Source organism: Balaenoptera acutorostrata, chromosome 1 (assembly GCF_949987535.1).
Source record: "Balaenoptera acutorostrata chromosome 1, mBalAcu1.1, whole genome shotgun sequence".
NCBI classification, from domain to species: domain Eukaryota; kingdom Metazoa; phylum Chordata; class Mammalia; order Artiodactyla; family Balaenopteridae; genus Balaenoptera; species Balaenoptera acutorostrata.
In genome coordinates this window covers 74793259-74811209 of record NC_080064.1, presented here as the reverse complement: position 1 = coordinate 74811209, position 17951 = coordinate 74793259, and the positions used below count along the sequence as shown (strand labels likewise).

General features: G+C 35.7%; 1 protein-coding gene across 1 annotated transcript in view; it reads right to left on the bottom strand.

Annotated features, from left to right (window-relative positions):
* SPATA1 (spermatogenesis associated 1) overlaps positions 1-17951 on the bottom strand; it is a 57695-nt gene that overhangs the window by 10476 nt on the left and 29268 nt on the right. The window contains exons 10-15 of the mRNA XM_057539919.1: positions 16402-16513; positions 15587-15712; positions 12224-12402; positions 10203-10301; positions 9892-9959; positions 1631-1718 (exon numbers count right to left, since the gene is read on the bottom strand). Coding sequence (XP_057395902.1) covers positions 1715-1718; positions 9892-9959; positions 10203-10301; positions 12224-12402; positions 15587-15712; positions 16402-16513 — 588 coding nt within the window. The 3' untranslated portion in view covers positions 1631-1714. The remainder of the gene's footprint in view (positions 1-1630; positions 1719-9891; positions 9960-10202; positions 10302-12223; positions 12403-15586; positions 15713-16401; positions 16514-17951) is intronic.

Here is a 17951-nt window from a genome sequence, read left to right as displayed (position 1 = left end):
ATTTTATTATGCTAAAATTTCCCCCATATTAAAATATATGCTTACCAATCAATGCTAATTTTTAAAATATGTATAATTTGAAGCAGAAATTTTTTGCTTAGAAATACATTTTTAAAAATTTAGTCTTTGGGGGCTTCCCTGGTGGCGCAGTGGTTGAGAATCTGCCTGCCAATGCAGGGGACACGGGTTCAAGCCCTGGTCTGGGAAGATCCCACATGCCACGGAGCAACTGGGCCCGTGAGCCACGACTACTGAGCCTGCGTGTCTGGAGCCTGTGCTGCCAACAAGAGAGGCCGCGATAGTGAGAGGCCCGCGCACCGCGATGAAGAGTGGCCCCCGCTTGCCGCAACTAGAGAAAGCCCTCGCACAGAAACGAAGACCCAACACAGCCATAAATAAATAAATTAATTAATTAATTAAAAAAAAATTTAGTCTTTGGGAATCAGTTTGCTCTATATTTTTTATTCAATAAATCTAAATTTAAAACCTGCAATTTTGTGTCTCTAGGTTCATTTGATGCAAATCATTTTTCTCCTTCCTGATTCCACATAGCACTCATGTTCTCTGAGTCACTTGAATTAAACTCACTTATGCCTCCAAAGGGGGGGGGAAATAATGAATATAAAGGATCAAAATACTTAGAAAATACAAGAAGATAACTTAGTAGTAATATTTTGAATTAGTAGGTTAGAGCCACCTAATATTTTCCAACTAAATTATTTTTTTGAGGTTATATCTGAAATGTTTATGAAAAACTTGGTGTTGAACCCAATTCTATTCATTGGCATTTACCCAATTATTAATATTCCTTCATTTATGGACTTCTATAATATATTTCTTGGTTAGTTTTGTTTCCATGGTTAAATTTTTTCATTTTCTGTATCTGCATTTTACTTTTAATTATCTAAAGACATTGGTTTCTCAACTGTTTTTTTCTTTCTAAAAGAGACATTTTGTGCAAAGAAATGTACAGAGGTCTCAGTTTCCTTTCTCAAGGCAATTAAGAAGAATATTGTGTAGAACATATTAGTTCCTATAAATACTTAGATTAGAAATCTGCATCCTTAAACTCTGGATTTACATAAATCCTGCCTTCCCTGTACATTTTCCCCTCTCCAAATTGGAATAAATGACAGTTCAGTCATCTGTTATGAGAATATTTCATTTCCTACTTGCACAATTATTTACGGCAAAGTAAAACCAACCATTTTCCATAGTACTTGCTGAATTACTATTGTCTCTGTATTTTTTAAATAAATTTTAAAAATTTAAATTCTTAGTACTAATCTCTACATAGCTGTAGATGCAAGTTAGATTCATATTTATTAAAATATATGATTTTTCATATTACAGTCATTCTAGGTATTACATTTTAAGACTATTAAAAAATGAAAATAATGCAATATAGTACTGTAAAATAATATGTAGCACATCTGAAACCTTCAAAAATAGTCAAATAGACACCATTTTGCTTTTTTACGTCTAATATTTCCTGAAACACTGTATAATAACCACATGAAAAGGGAAAAGATGTAAAACTTATAATTTATATGAAAAGGAGAACAACGGCTAAACAAATCTGTTCAAGTAAGTAAATTTTTTAACAAGTAAAAATTTTAAGTTAACATACCTTATTGAGATTGAAAAGATGTATTAAATTTCTTCTGGGCCAGTTCAGCTTTCAATGTGCGTAAATCTGAAACTGCTTGTTTTCTCACCTATAAAAGAACAATTGACTTTCAAAAATGAACTTTTATCTTACCTTTCTAAAATTATATAATCGTCATATAAATAAGGGTTTTTATAACGGCTTTCATGTCTTCTCTCATTTGCCTTCAATGCCTTCACTTGCACTGGATTACTATGGTAAATGTGTAGTTCATAAGTCCCTTTGAATAAGCATGCTAGATATGCTACCAAATAATTTCATTTATTAGTATATAGGCATGATAAAATTAAACGGTTCTAAAAAACTAGAGTGAGAAAGAATTTTATCTTTTGCTTATTTCAAAATCTGTTCTCATTGTGCAAAGAAAGTAGTAAAAACAAAAACAAAAAACCTCTGCCTCCTAAAAAAAATTCCAAAAAACCTTAATTCCCAGCCCTTAGAAACTGAATAAGTACTTAAGAAATATAAGTGTGGCAAGCGCTCTTCTAAGTGTACTTTGATACTTTCAAATTTTTAATTGAAGCAGATACTGTTATTTCTCCCCATTTTACAGTTGAGGAAACTGAGATGCCTAGAAGTTAAGTAACTTGCTCAAGGCATAAAACTAGTAAGTGGCACAGCCAGGATTCAAACTTAAACCATCTGGTACCAGAGCTCTTGCTATTCCAAGTATTGTCTGTAGACCAGCAGCATAAGCATCACCTGGGAGTTTGTTAGTACTGAAGACTTTCAGGCCTCCCCTCAGACCTACTGAGTCAGATCCTGCTAATTTTAACAGGATCCCCAGGTGACATTACATTGAACTTTGAGAAGCATTGATTGTGCTATATTATCTTGAACATGGTTGCAACAGTCAAGCTAGGTTTTCTGCCCCTTAGTTCTGTATCTTATGGGTAGTTGGGGTAAACCATTCAGAAATCAATAATAAATTCTTATAATGTCTACTATGTGACAATTAGGCACTATGGTTAAATGTAGGATTTTTTCCCCCCAGTGCATAAGCTGAAAACTTGGTTCTCTTTTTTTCCATTTGTCTTTCCCGTTTTTTCACTAATAATTCTAATTTGGGTTCAAACCATTTATATGTAATATTTATAAAGTTAAAATATACAAAAATGGTAAGAACTAATTTGTATGCTTTCCAGAAGAAAAGAGCATTGAGAGAGTCATAAATGAAGGCGCTGGGGGTATTTTTATTACTCCCTTCTACCCATCCAACTATCCTTAAGTGGACAAGCTTCCACATTTGATTTCTCTCCTTTTTTCTGAATGCACAGGAGTTTTCATTCACTGAACGAACTACTTTTTTGAGTGCAGACTGTATAAGAATGTTAAATAACTCCTTTTTTTGGTTTAAAATTGTCCTTTGCCTTTTTCCTTTTCTGTAGTTTTAAGCTTCTCAGCGCTGAGCCAGGATTTAGCCTTGAGTATGCTGCTAGTGAAAAGAATCTAGAACTGCGCTGTCCAGTAGAGTATCTACTTGCCACATGTAACTATTTAAATTGAAATTAACTAAAATTAAATCTAAAATTCAATTCCTCAGTCACACAACAATCTACATTTCAAATGCTCAACATCCTTATGTGGCTAGTGGCTACCTTATCAGACAGTGCAGGTATGAAACATTTCCACCATCACAGAGAGTTGTATTGGACAGTGCTAATTCAACATAGGGGTCATTATTCTGGGTCATAAAGCTACTTCTGATAGAGGTGAATCGAGAGCACTCATATAACTTTATATATATATATATATATATATATATATATATATATATATATATACACACACACACACACACACACACACATATATATATATGAAAATAACCACAGAGAATGAGATAATTACCCAAGAGAGGACAAAAAATGAAAATTAAATGGGAGCTCAGAGAGCTCAGTGGTTTGTCAGACTTATTTATGAACAACTCTAATGTAGTAATATTACTTCTTTCAGAATATTTTATGGAGACTCTATACTGATTCACAAGGTTCTTTTACTTTATTTCTTAGTGAAATTTTATTCAATTTTACTTTGGCCTTGTTAGGAATCTTTTCACAGAATTTCATTATTATGGTATTTTTTTTCATTCATGCTTTTTTAAATTTTTATTTGAATTTTATTTTTAAAATTTTTTTATACAGCAGGTTATTAGTTATCCATTTTATACACATTAATGTATACATGACAATCCCAATCTCCCAGTTCATCCCCCACCACCACTTCCCCCTTGATGTCCATATGTTTGTTCTCTACATCTGTGTGTCAATTTCTGCCCTGCAAACCAGTTCATCTCTACCATTTTTCTAGGTTGCACATACATGCGTTAATAAACGATATTTGTTTTTCTCTTTCTGACTTACTTCACTCTGTAAGACAGTCTCTAGATCCATCCACGTCTCTACAAATGACCCAATTTTGTTCCTTTTCATGGCTGAGTAATATTCCATTGTATATATGTACCACACCTTCTTTATCCATTCATCTGTCGATGGGCATCTAGGTTGCTTCCATGTCCTGGCTATTGAAAATAGGGCTGCAATGAACATTGGGGTGCATGTGTCTTTTTGAATTATGGTTTTCTCTGGGTATATGTCCAGTAGTGGGATTGCTGGGTCATATGGTAATTCTATTTTTAGTTTTTTAAGGAACCTCCATACTGTTCTCCATAGTGGCTGTATCAATTTACATTCCCACCAACAGTGCAAGAGGGTTCCCTTTTCTCCACACCCACTCCAGCATTTATTGTTTGTAGATTTTTTGATGATGACCATTTCTGACCAGTGTGAGATGGTATCTCATTGTAGTTTTGATTTGCATTTCTCTAATGATTAATGATGTTGAGCATTCTTTCATGTGCTTCTTGGTCATCTGTATGTCTACTTTGGAGAACTGTCTATTTATGTCTTCTGCCCATTTTTGGATTGGGTTGTTTGTTTTTTTGATATTGAGCTGCATGAGCTGCTTGTAAATTTTGTCGATTAATCCTTTGTCAGTTGCTTCATTTGCAAATATTTTCTCCCATTCTGAGGGCTGGCTTTTCGTCTTGTTTATGGTTTCCTTTGCTGAGCAAAAGCTTTGAAGTTTCATTAGGTCCCATTTGTTTATTTTTGTTTTTATTTCCATTTCCCTAGGAGGTGGGTCAAACAGGATCTTGCTGTGATTTATGTCATAGAGTGTTCTGCCTATGTTTTACTCTAAGAGTTTTATAGTGTCTGGCCTTACATCTAGGTATTTAATCCATTTTGAGTTTATTTTTGTGTATGGTGTTAGGGAGTATTCTAATTTCATTCTTTTACATGTAGCTGTCCAGTTTTCCCAGCACCACTTATTGAAGAGGCTGTCTTTTCTCCATTGTATATTCTTGCCTCCTTTGTCAAAAATAAGGTGACAATAGGTGCGTAGGTTTCTCTCTGGGCTTTCTATCCTATTCCATTGATCTATATTTCTGTTTTTGTGCCAGTACCATATTGTCTTGATTACTGTAGCTTTGTAGTATAGTCTGAAGCCAGGGAGTCTGATTCCTCCAGCTCCATTTTTTTCCCTCAAGACTGCTTTGGCTATTCGGGGTCTTTTGTGTCTCCCTACAAATTTTAAGATTTTTTGTTCTAGTTCTGTAAAAAATGCCATTGGTGATTTGATAGGGATTGCATTGAATCTGTAGATTGCTTTGGGTAGTATAGTTATTTTCACAATATTGATTCTTCCAATCCAAGAACATGGTATATCTCTCCACCTGTTTGTATCATCTTTAATTTCTTTCATTAGTGTCTTATAGTTTTCTGCATACAGGTCTTTTGTCTCCCTGGGTAGGTTTATTCCTAGGTATTTTATTCTTTTCATTGCAATAGTAAATGGGAGTGTTTCCTTAGTTTCTCTTTCAGATTTTTCATCATTCGTGTATAGGAATGCAAGAGATTTCTGTGCATTAATTTTGTATCCTGCAACTTTACCACATTCATTGATTAGCTCTAGTAGTTTTCTGGTGGCATCTTTAGGATTCTCTACGTATAGTATGTCATCTGCAAACAGTGACAGTTTTACTTCTTCTTTTCCAATTTGTATTTCTTTTATTTCTTTTTTTTCTCTGATTGCCAGGGCTAGGACTTCCAAAACTACGTTGAATAATAGTGGTGAGAGGGGACATCCTTGTCTTCTTCCTGATCTTAGAGGAAATGCTTTCAGTGTTTCACCATTGAGAATGATGTTTGCTGTGGGTTTGTCGTACATGGCCTTTATTATGTTGAGGTAGGTTCCCTCTATGCCCACTTTCTGGAGAGTTTTTTATCATAAATGGGTGTTGAATTTTGTCAAAAGCTTTTTCTGCATCTATTGAGATGATCATATGGTTTTTCTTCTTCAGTTAGTTAATATGGTGTATCACATTGATTGATTTGCGTATATTGAAGAATCCTTGCATCCCTGGGATAAATCCCACTTGATCATGGTGTATGATCCTTTTAATGTGTTGTTGGATTCTGTTTGCTAGTATTTTGTTGAGGATTTTTGCATCTATATTCATCAGTGATATTGGTAATTTTCTCTTTTTGTAGTATCTTTGTCTGGTTTGGTATCAGGTGATGGTGACCTCATAGAATGAGTTTGGGAGTGTTCCTCCCTCTGCAATTTTTTGGAAGAGTTTGAGAAGGATGGGTGTTAGCTCTTCTCTAAATGTTTGGTAGAATTCACCTTTGAAGCCATCTGGTCCTGGACTTTTGTTTGTTGGAAGATTTTTAATCACAGTCTCAATTTCAGTGCCTGTGATTGGTCTGTTTATATTTTCTGTTTCTTCCTGGTTCAGTCTAGGAAGGTTATACCTTTCTAAGAATTTGTCCATTTCTTCCAGGTTGTCCATTTTATTGGTATAGAGTTGCTTGTAGTAGTCTCTTAGGGTGCTTTGTATTTCTGCGGTGTCTGTTGTAACTTCTCCTTTTTCATTTATAATTTTATGGATTTGAGTCCTCTCCCTCTTTTTCTTGATGAGTCTGGCTAATGGTTTATCAATTTTGTTTATCTTCTCAAAGAACCAGCTTTTAGTTTTATTGATCTTTGCAATTGTTTTCTTTGTTTCTATTTCATTTATTTCTGCTCTGATCTTTATGATTTCCTTCCTTCCACTAACTTTGGGTTTTGTTTGTTCTTCTTTCTCTAGTTCCTTTAGGTGTAAGGTTATATTGTTTATTTGAGATGTTTGTTGTTTCTTGAGGTAGGACTGTATTTCTATAAACTTCCCTCTTAGAACTGCTTTTGCTGCATCCCATAGGTTTTGGATCATCGTGTTTTCATTGTCATTTATCTCAAGGTATTTTTTGATTTCCTCTTTGATTTCTTCAGTGATCTCTTGGTTATTTAGTTACATATTGTTTAGCCTCCATGTGTTTGTGTTTTTTATGTTTTTTTCCCTGTAATTGATTTCTAATCTCATAGCACTGTGGTCAGAAAGATGCTTGATATGATTTCAATTTTCTTAAATTTCCCGAGGCTTGATTTGTGACCCAAGATGGGATCTATCCAGGAGAATGTTCTGTATGCAGTTGAGAAGAAAGTGTAATCTGCTGTTTTTGGAGGGAATGTCCTATAAATATGAATTAAATCTGCCTGGTCTATTGTGTCATTTAAAGCTTGTGTTTTCTTATTAATTTTTTGTTAGGATGATCTGTCCGTTGGTGTAACTGAGGTGTTAAAGTCCCCCACTATTATTGCGTTACTGTCGATTTTCTCTCTTATAGCTGTTAGCAGTTGCCTTATGTGTTGATGTGCTCCTATGTTGGGTGCATATATATTTATAATTGTTATATCTTCTTTTTGGATTGATCCCTTGATCATTATGTAGTGTCCTTCCTTGTCTCTTGTAACATTCTTATTTTCAAGTCTATTTTATCTGATATGTGTATTGCTACTCCAGCTTTCTTTTTTTTTTTTTAAAGTAGTTTTTTTTTTAAATGAAATTATCATTGCTCTTTTTTTTTTTTTTAATAGCTACTTTATTTATTTATTTATTTATTTATTTTTGGCTGTGTTGGGTCTTCGGTTTGTGCGAGGGCTTTCTGTAGTTGCGGCAAGCGGGGGCCACTCTTCATCGCGGTGCGGGGACCGCTCTTCATCGCGGTGCGCGGGCCTTTGACTATCGCGGCCCCTCCCGTTGTGGGGCACAGGCTCCAGACGCGCAGGGTCAGTAGTTGTGGCTCACGGGCCCAGCTGCTCCGTGGCATGTGGGATCTTCCCAGAACAGGGCTCGAACCCGTGTCCCCTGCATTAGCAGGCAGATTCTCAACCACTGCGCCACCAGGGAAGCCCCTCCAGCTTTCTTTTGATTTCCATTTGCATGGAGTATCTTTTTCCATCCCCTTACTTTCAGTCTGTATGTGTCCCTAGGTCTCAAGTGGGTCTCTTGCAGACAGCATATATATGGGTCTTGTTTTTGTATCCATTCAGCCAGTCTGTGTCTTTTGGTTACAGCATTTAATCCATTCACGTTTAAGGTAATTATTGACATGTATGTTCCTATTACCATTTTCTTAATAGTTTTGGGTTTGTTTTTGTAGGTCCTTTTTTTCTCTTGTGTTTCCCACTTAGAGAAGTTCCTTTAGCATTTGTTGTAGAGCTGGTTTGGTGGTGCCGAATTCCCTTAGCTTTTGCTTGTCTTTAAAGCTTTTGATTCCTCCATCGAATCTGAATGAGATCCTTGCCGGGTAGAATAATCTTGGTTGTAGGTTCTTCCCTTTCATCACTTTAAATATGTCATGCCACTCGCTTGTGGCTTGTAGAGCTTCTGCTGAGAAATCAGCTGTTAACCTTATAGGAGTTCCCCTTTATGTTTTTTTGTTGTTTTTCCCTTGTTGCTTTCAATAATTTTTCTCTGTCTTTAATTTTTGCCAATTTTATTGCTATGTGTCTCGGCATGTTTCTCCTTGGATTTATCCTGTATAGGACACTCTGTGCTTCTTGGACGTGGGTGGCTATTTCCTTTCCCATGCTAGGGAAGTTCTCGACTATAATCTCTTCAAACATTCTCTCAGGTCCTTTCTCTCTCTCTTCTCCTTCTGGGACCCCTGTAATGCAAATGTTATTACGTTTAATGTTGTCCCAGAGGTCTCTTAGGCTGTCTTCATTTCTTTTCATTCTTTTTTCTTTATTCTGTTCTGCAGCAGTGAATTCCACCATTCTGTTTTCCAGGTCACTTATGCATTCTTCTGCCTCAGTTATTCTGCTATTGATTCCTTCTAGTGTAGTTTTCATTTCAGTTATTGTATTGCTCATCTCTGTTTGTTTGTTCTTGAATTCTTCTAGGTCTCTGTTAAATATTTCTTCCATCTTCTCGATCTTTGCCTCCATTCTTTTTCTGAGGTCCTGGATCATCTTCACTATCATTATTCTGAATTCTTTTTCTGGAAGGTGGGCTATCTCCACTTCATTTAGTTGTTTTTCTGGGGTTTTATCTTGTTCCTTCATCTGGTACATACTCCTCTGCCTTTTCATCTTGTCTATCTTTCTGCGAATGTGGTTTTTGTTCCACAGGCTGCAGGATTGTAGTTCTTCTTGCTTCTGCTCTCTGCCCTCTGGTGGATGAGGCTATCTAAGAGGCTTGTGCAAGTTTCCTGATGGGAGGGACTGGTGGTGGGTAGAGCTGGCTCTTGCTCTTGTGGGCAGAGCTCAGTAAAACTTTAATCCACTTGACTGCTGATGGGTGGGACTGGGTTCCTTCCCTGTTGGTTGTTTGGCCTGAGGCAACCCAACAGTGGAGCTTACCCGGGCTCTTTGGCGGGGTTAATGGTGGACTCTGAGAGGGCTCACGCCAAGGAGTACTTCCCAGAACTTCTGCTTCCAGTGTCCTTGCCCTCATGGTGAGACACAGCCACCCCTCGCCTCTGCAGGAGACCCTCCAACACTAGCAGGTAGGTCTGGTTCAGTCTCCTATGGGGTCACTGCTCCTTCCCCTGGGTTCCGATGGGCACACCACTTTGTGTGTGCCCTCCAAGAATGCAGTTTCTGTTTCCTCCAGTCCTGTCGAAATCCTGCAATGAAATCCCTCTAGCCTTCAAAGTCTGATTCTCTAGGAATTCCTTCTCCTGTTGCCGGAACCCCAGGTTGGGAAGCCTGACCTGGGGCTCAGAACCTTCACTCCACTGGGTGGACTTCTGTGGTATAAGTGTTCTCCAGTTTGTGAGTCACCCACCCAGCTGTTATGGGATTTGATTTTATTGTGATTGCACCCCTCCTACCTTCTCATCGTGGCTTCTCCTTTGTCTCTGGATGCGGGGTATCTTTTTTGGTGAGTTCCAGTGTCTTCCTGTCAATGATTGTTCAGCAGTTAGTTGTGATTCCCATGGTCTTGCAAGAGGGAGTGAGAGTATGTCCTTCTACTCCGCCATCTTGAACCCATCTTCCATTTATGCTCTTTTTTTTGTTAAGGTAACAATTTTAAGACAGTCAGTCCTTTCTACCATTATGCTACTGACAGCCAAAGTTAAAACACCAAAATATTTTATTTCAAGATAAATGTTATAATCTAATTAGGGGAAATGCAAAATACCTTAATTTCTGTTATCAGTTTCATTTTGTCAGTATCCAATTTTCTCTTAAGTTGGTCAATAGCATGCTGTACTTCAGTGATCTCGATGATAAGGTAATTCTGTATGAGACATAGAAAGACATCTTTGTTTAGTATAACATCTATTCATTTTTAATTTTAATTGCCTGCTAATGTAAACTACAGAGTGTTATCAAATATCAAAAAAGGAAATCATGAAAACAACCCATTCCATAAAATAAACTTATTGCTTTGGAGTAAATTACTATTGAACTGTTGATTTCTTATGTTTTAGGGACCACTTTCCTTTCTGTTTTACTACCATTTTCATGTATTATAAAAATAAATAGGTATTTGTAAAAGTTACCATTAAATTAGCACCATAAAAACCAACAACTATTACTATAAAAGGAATAAACTAGATTAAGATACTTAGCAAGGCTTTAGAAATTGGTATAATGGTTTATCAGTGGAATCATATTAGAATTACTTAAAAATATTTAATAATGAAATACTGTATTTTATAAGAAAATCTGTTTAATATGAGAAAACCTATTCTAGAAGCCTTTTGATTACTTTTGTCCAGAAAAGTTTGTGAGCTGTAATAGTCAACAAGGAAATTATTTAAGCTGCTTTTGTGAAAAAAACATTAGCATATATTGAACTTGAGAAAACAGTAAGATAAAAAGTTTCAATAATGCTTAAAAAAAAGTATCAGCTAATAAGAAGAAACTTTTACTTGAACCTACTTGGATTTTATATTAAATTGATCTAAAATAGTAAACTTTTACGCATAGAAACAGAAGAGGTTAGTGGCTCTGGCAGAAACAGGAGGTGGGGATTAGGGGAAATGGGTGACGGTGGTCAAATGTATAAACTTGTAGATACAAGGTAAGTAAGTTCTAGGGATGTAATATACAGTATGGCAATTATAGTTAACAATGCTGTACTGTATATTTGAAAGTTGCTAAGAGAGTAGATCTTAAAAGTTCTGATCACACACAAAAATAACTATGTGAGGTGATGGATGTTAACTAAACTTATTGTGGTGTCCATTTTACAACATAAACATATGTCTTAACATTATGTTTCTACTTTAAACTAATACAATGTTATACGTCAATTATATCTCAATAAAACTGGGGAAAAAAGTAAACTTTTAATATTTCATCATGTCTAAAGTTAAATCTACACTCAATCATAATTAACATATTATAAAATCTTTTTTGGATAAGTGGTATCAACAAACAAAAATTAAACTGATAAACGGCCTCTGGAATTTGTTGTTTAATTATATGGTGGAATTACTCAACTAAAAAATAAACTTCGTGTCTCCCATCTGTCAAGATTGAAGACTATCTCAAGAAAATGAATTGATCAAAATTTAATATAATTTATAATTTATTTAGAATATCACTACCTATAGATTCTGTGGTTATCAAACTGCACTTCCCACCCCCAACTGAAAGAAAAGGAATGTATTGCTCACTATTACTCCCTTGCCATACTTCATTAGGTATTTCTCTCTTACCCATAGAATCTTGACCCTTTCCCCTGGTACAGAGGTAGATCCTAATTAGGCTAAGTCAGGATATAGCATTCCCTGGTAACTATGATCAATCCAGGGTAGGCTTGGTTGATTCCCAACCAGGTCAACGGGAAAGTTTTATATAGTCCATGCGTCTGGAAGAGGTTGTCTCCTGTTTTGGAGGCATATATCCCTACTTGCCATTGGTAACTCTGTTGCTACCCTGAGGAAAAGCAGTCTTAGAATGAAGCCAACACTGAAAATAATAGGGAGGAAATATCAGAAGTACCTAGGCCCTTAAAGACATCATTAAGCGGCTGATTGTATCTCCTCAGCACCCATTACACGAGATCATGAATTTACTTATTAAGCCAGGTTAAGCCGAGGTTTTGTTACCTGTAGCCCAAAACATCCTAGATATGATCATACTAACAATTACAAAGCATGTATTTTAAATAGAACTTCTCTAACAGAATGTGAATATATTTAGTAGTACCTTAGAGTTTGTGATGGTTGCCAGATTCTTTGGTCTCATCTTGATCTCCCTGGCTCCAAGCTGAATGAGCAATTTTTTATAGTAAAGTTCCAAATCTTCTCGAAGTTTTGTTAAAACCTCCTCCAATGATGCTGCAACTTTCTTTGTTTCAAAGTACTTTTTCTTCCAAACATCACAAGCTATTTAAAAAAAAAAAAGCAAAGGCTATAGTTTGTTTAAACTTTTCAACCTGCAAAGGACCCTAGAGTTAATTTAAACCATTCCTCTCTCCTCTCCTTCCTCTCTTATATTCTGAGGAAATTAGAGTTAAGAGTAAAATGTTTATTGGATAATAAAAGGACTTGCTTATAAATACAGTAAAATACTGATAAATCCAGGAACCAAAATCACGTTCTTCTTTAAGCTTGTAATTTGTTTAGAAAATCTTTCTTCAAAATACTACCTGTAGCAAGAAGTGTATACTTTTTATTTCAATTACTTTTATCTATAATCTGATTTGAATTCACTATTTATATAATTAAAGCTATGAAAGAAAAGGCAAAATATATTTTTTCAGATTTTCCTTATTTTTCAGCCCCAAAATGACATGTTTTGTGAAATCAGCTGATTCTGATTAATCATTTATCAACATTATTCCAGGTATATCCCCAAACTTCTGTAGGGTAGAATTTCTTAAACCTGAGACTTCTGGTTTAGAAAATTAGAAATTAAACTCTGCCAGTTTAGGAAATCACTTTGACACCAATGAGATTCTAAATATAAACTTAATTGGAACACGAACTGCATGCTAGTATACCAGAATATGCTTATGTTTCTTTTTTTAAGATTATCGAAGAAACGAAAACACCAAATTTTAAAATTCTATATTATAAAGTGATTTATAAAAATATAAAACTATATGGAACTTTTTTTTAAAATTAATTAATTAATTTATTTTTTATTTTATGGCTGTGTTGGGTCTTCGTTTCTGTGCGAGGGCTTTCTCTAGTTGTGGCAAGCGGGGGCCACTCTTCATCACAGTGCGCGGGCCTCTCACTATCGCGGCCTCTCTTGTTGCGGAGCACAGGCTCCAGATGCGCAGGCTCAGTAATTGTGGCTCACGGGCCCAGTTGCTCCGCGGCATGTGGGATCTTCCCAGACCAGGGCTCGAACCCGTGTCCCCTGCATTGGCAGGCAGATTCTCAACCACTGCGCCACCAGGGAAGCCCCAATATTTGGAACTTTTAACTCAAGATTTTAACTATTTTCCTCAGCCCTATATCCAATCCCTCTGCAAGTTTTACTGGTACCACTGCCAAAATACTTTGAGCATCTGGCACATTCTCCCTTCTTCAATGCTACATTCCTAGGCAATCCACTATCATCTTTTGAAAGCTGTATTATCTTTCTAACGGTCTCTCTGCTTCCATTCTTGCCCCTCTACAGGCTATTCCATACCGCAGTCATCCTCATCTAAGATATTTTAAAAATCACATAAATCTCTAGTTTAAAAATCCTCTGATGTCTTCCCATATTACTTGTATTGATAATAAAATCCAAACTCCTTGAATTGGCCTATCTGTTCCTTGCTGATCTTTTGATTTCCTCCCTCTACATTCCTCCTTATTTATCACACTCCAGCCGTACTGGTCTTAGTTCAGGTCCTTAATTCTGCAAGCTTATTTCTATCTCTGTACCTTGATTTTTAGTGTTCCTCCTGTTTGGACTCTTTTTACCCTGTCTCTTCACGTGCTTACCATTTTATTAATCAAATGTTAGTGATATCTCCTCAAAGAAGCCTTCCTTGAAAACCCTAGCTAAACCATCTCTCCTGCCCCACCACTCTTTACTGCACTCTTTTAATTGACTTTTAAGCTCTAATCAGTAGCTGACATTGTCTTACTTATTTATTGTCAGTCTCCTCCCATTAGAGGCAAGCTCCTTAAGGGCAGGGCCATGTTTGTCTTATTTACTGCTGTATCCTCAGCATTTAAAACAATGCTTAGAACTGAGGTATATAGCAGGCTCAATAAATATTTGACAGCTGATACATACCTTTTATCTTGAAACATTCCTATTGAAATAGAAAGTGACCGATGATTCTCATTTTATAAATAGAAGGAGTGAGGCACAAAGAGGAGAAATAACTTGCCTAAGTATAAGATTATTCTAGTATTAGAATCCTTGTCCTGTGATTTCTAATCCATTGCTCAAATCTGTCTGATAAAATTGCTCTTTTAGCAGCACAACAAGGCCAAATCATTGCCACCACTTCTGGGATAACACTTTAATATTATGAGGTAGAACATTAAGAAATACCTCCTGACACTGTATAACCTCTAGTCAGATCTAATACTGAAGCAATAATTTTGCTGTAAATTGAGAATCCTAAAGGCAGTTAATTCCATATATACCTTTTACCCTTTTTATCCTCAAATACATCCCAAAATGCAGGCCTCTCAAATTATTTAACATCTCTCAAACCATTATCCTATACTTTCTCCACCCTGGCTCATTTTTCCATTTCTACCAGTTCTAACAACATTGTTTCTAATTCTATTGCAAGGAAACTGTCTATTTTTCCTACCTCATTTCTCTCATTCATTCACTCATCCAGTCAGTTTAGCAAAGCAGACACACACACACACCAAAAAAATTGAGCACCTAGGGGACACTAAGGGACTCAAAGAAGGCTTCGAGAGTGGTATCTTAGCTGAGATTGAATGACTGGTAGGAAATAACCAGGAACTGGGAAGAAGGGGGTAGAAGGAGAAGATAGGAAAAGAAGATTTAGGTGGCAGAGGGGAAAGAATGCCTGAAGGCCTACAGCCAAGATGAGGCACACTTCAGATTCTTGTACATCTACCACTTTTCCTGCAAGCCTTTCTTGACCTCTTCCATCTAATTTAGGTGTTCTTCCTCTGTACTCCTATGCATAGAATTTGTAATTCCTTTATCATAGCAGTCATCAGTATGTATCACTACTGCTTAACTTGATCATCATTTCCCCACAGGACCATAAGCACTTTGAAGGCAGGGACAAGATTATGTTGGCCTATTAGTATCACCTCAGCCCCTGGAACAGTGACTAAGTTCAGTAGGCCCTTAATAAATACTTATTTAATAAATGAATGTTGAAATGAATAAACAAATGTCCATTTTAAAAAATAATTGAATTTTAATAAAAAGCATGTTGCATTTATTGTATAGAGTTGAACAATGATTTCTTTCATCTTTCCTATAGTGAATTTATATAAGTAGTGTACCACTTAAACTACAACAGTAAAATAGTAAATATTATCATTTTATCATTTATTCCAAAGGCATAAATTTGTAAAACTTGAGTTTCCTTTATAGTGATAAAAGATACGTAATAAACTTTACCATGATATCGCTTTAATTTGCCTTGTTCCAATAGCCTTTCAACTTTTTTTATTAGTTCTTCTCTAATTCTTTCCAGATATTTTCTTTCTTCCTTTACTTGTTTCATTTGTTCGATAATATTCTCTCCTAGAAGATTATAACCCATACTCATCAATGTCTAAAAGCTAAAAGATGGCTCATATCCTAAAATATAGAGTATAAAACTAAAAAATGCTTACAACAGCAAGTATGAATTTTACCCCAAACTCTGGTTTTCTGGCTGCAGTACAGCATGTGCCACGATGGAAAACACTGAGTCGTCATTTCAGTATCTACAGGGGATTTATAGATATGTAAACAATACAGTATGTCTCTTCTGCATTTATATACATGTATGGAAATGAGGCAAAGCTCATGTAGTTATACCTCTTGTTTTAATTCTTTAAGTAAATTTATCTTGGGACCGAAGTTATTGTAATTAAATCTTACATGGAAAAATGTATATTTTAGAGTACATATTTAAAAAGCAGAAATAATATTAGTGACACACATATGCAGTAATCAATATAACAGTCATAGACTTTAAAATACTTTAATTTCTTGTGGTAAAACATACATAATTGACCATTTTAACCATATTTAAATGTACAGTTCAATGGTGCTGCATGCATTCATAATGTTACGCAACAACCACCACCCCTTTATCGCCAAAACTTTATCTTCCCAAACTGAAACTCTGTATGCATTAAACAATTAACTCCTCATTAACATTATTTAACTTTACCTCACAGAATCATCTGTACTTACATCTGTACCTATGGTATCATCATACTTACTCTCAATCTGTAATAACAATATATCAGTTATTCCTGGAGAAAGAGCAGGTTGACAAGGAACTGAAGGAAAATCAATAAGGTCTGGTAGGCTGATGCACTCTTTTTTACCTAGCTGTAAGCAAACATGAAAATCAGTAAGATCTGGTAGGGTTACACATTGTTTTTCACCTATTTGTAAACATCTGGTAATGCACAACAGTAATGCATTTTTTTACTTGTATGGTGATGAACTCCCAAATCTGTCTTTATAACTATAGACCCTCGTGCTCTAGCTTCTCCATTCCACTGGACGTTACTTGGACATTATACCACAGGAGCTTCAAACTTAAAATTCAAAAAGAAGAAAAAAAAAGAATCCATATTCCTTTCTAAACATGATTTCCTTCCAAGATTTCTGATTTCAGTTACTTGTTATGACAACTTTTAAATGTTTCTAAGATGGCTATTGAATTTTTTTTCATTTTGAGCCAATTTTGATTATTTATATTTGCTCAGAAAATTGGAGATCTTAGCACATTTTCAAATTTTAGCATACATTTTATTCTCATAAATTTTATCACCTCTGTATTTGTGTTATATCGCCTTCATCTCACCTAATTTTTGTGTTTCTATCCTTTTCTTGATAAACTACCTCAAGCCTTACCAATGTTAATGTTTCTGCCACTACCACTTTATAGACATTGAATTGTTTTCAATTCTACCAGGCTCTTAACTTCTGTAACTTATTAGCTTCTACTTTTATCTTCATTAATCCCTTACCCCCTACTTTGTTTGTTTTATTATTCTTTTTCTATTTTATTGCATTGACCTTAACTTACAAGGTCAGGTTCCCACAGGATAATGGCAGCCACTAAAATCTCTCCATGCATGCTCTCAACTACTATAAAAAGAAAGCAAATACAATCACCCATAATTTATGTCTGGAGAATAACTAGGACACAGAATCCTCTAATTTACATATACTTTAATTTACATGTAAGTGGGGAAATAAACACCCTAGACCAGCAGAGTGTGCTTCTGAGCTCACACCTGAGCAGAGTCTTATGGGAGCTATGCATTAAAGAACACAATACACAGATAACAGAGTAAACATCAACCACAATTTAGTCTTAAAGGAGAAGGTCCTGCATGTGGTGGAAGAATACTGAGTAAGGGTACCAAATGGTAAATCAAAGCTCTTTCTATGAGGAATCTAAAAGAAAGGGGCTTTTAAAATGCAGGGGGCCAGAGGTGGCAATTATGGGAAAACACAGCTACTGGGTGAGAGGAAAATTCTTTGGAAGCAAGAGATGTTCGTCAGGGGTAGGTGGTAAGAGAAAAGAAGGTGGTCAAGTTAAGAGCTCTGCTGAATTAAATTATCAGGGAAGAATACAAAGAAAAAAGACCACTTCCCTAAAGGCCCCATTTATTTAAAAATACATAAATAAATAACTGCATTTCACTATAACAACAGGAGAGAGCTTTCTTAATCTATTGATACAAGCTAAAATAAACCACCAGAACACCTGTTTCTCTATAAGAACACCTGTTACTGATTCAGAAAAATCCAA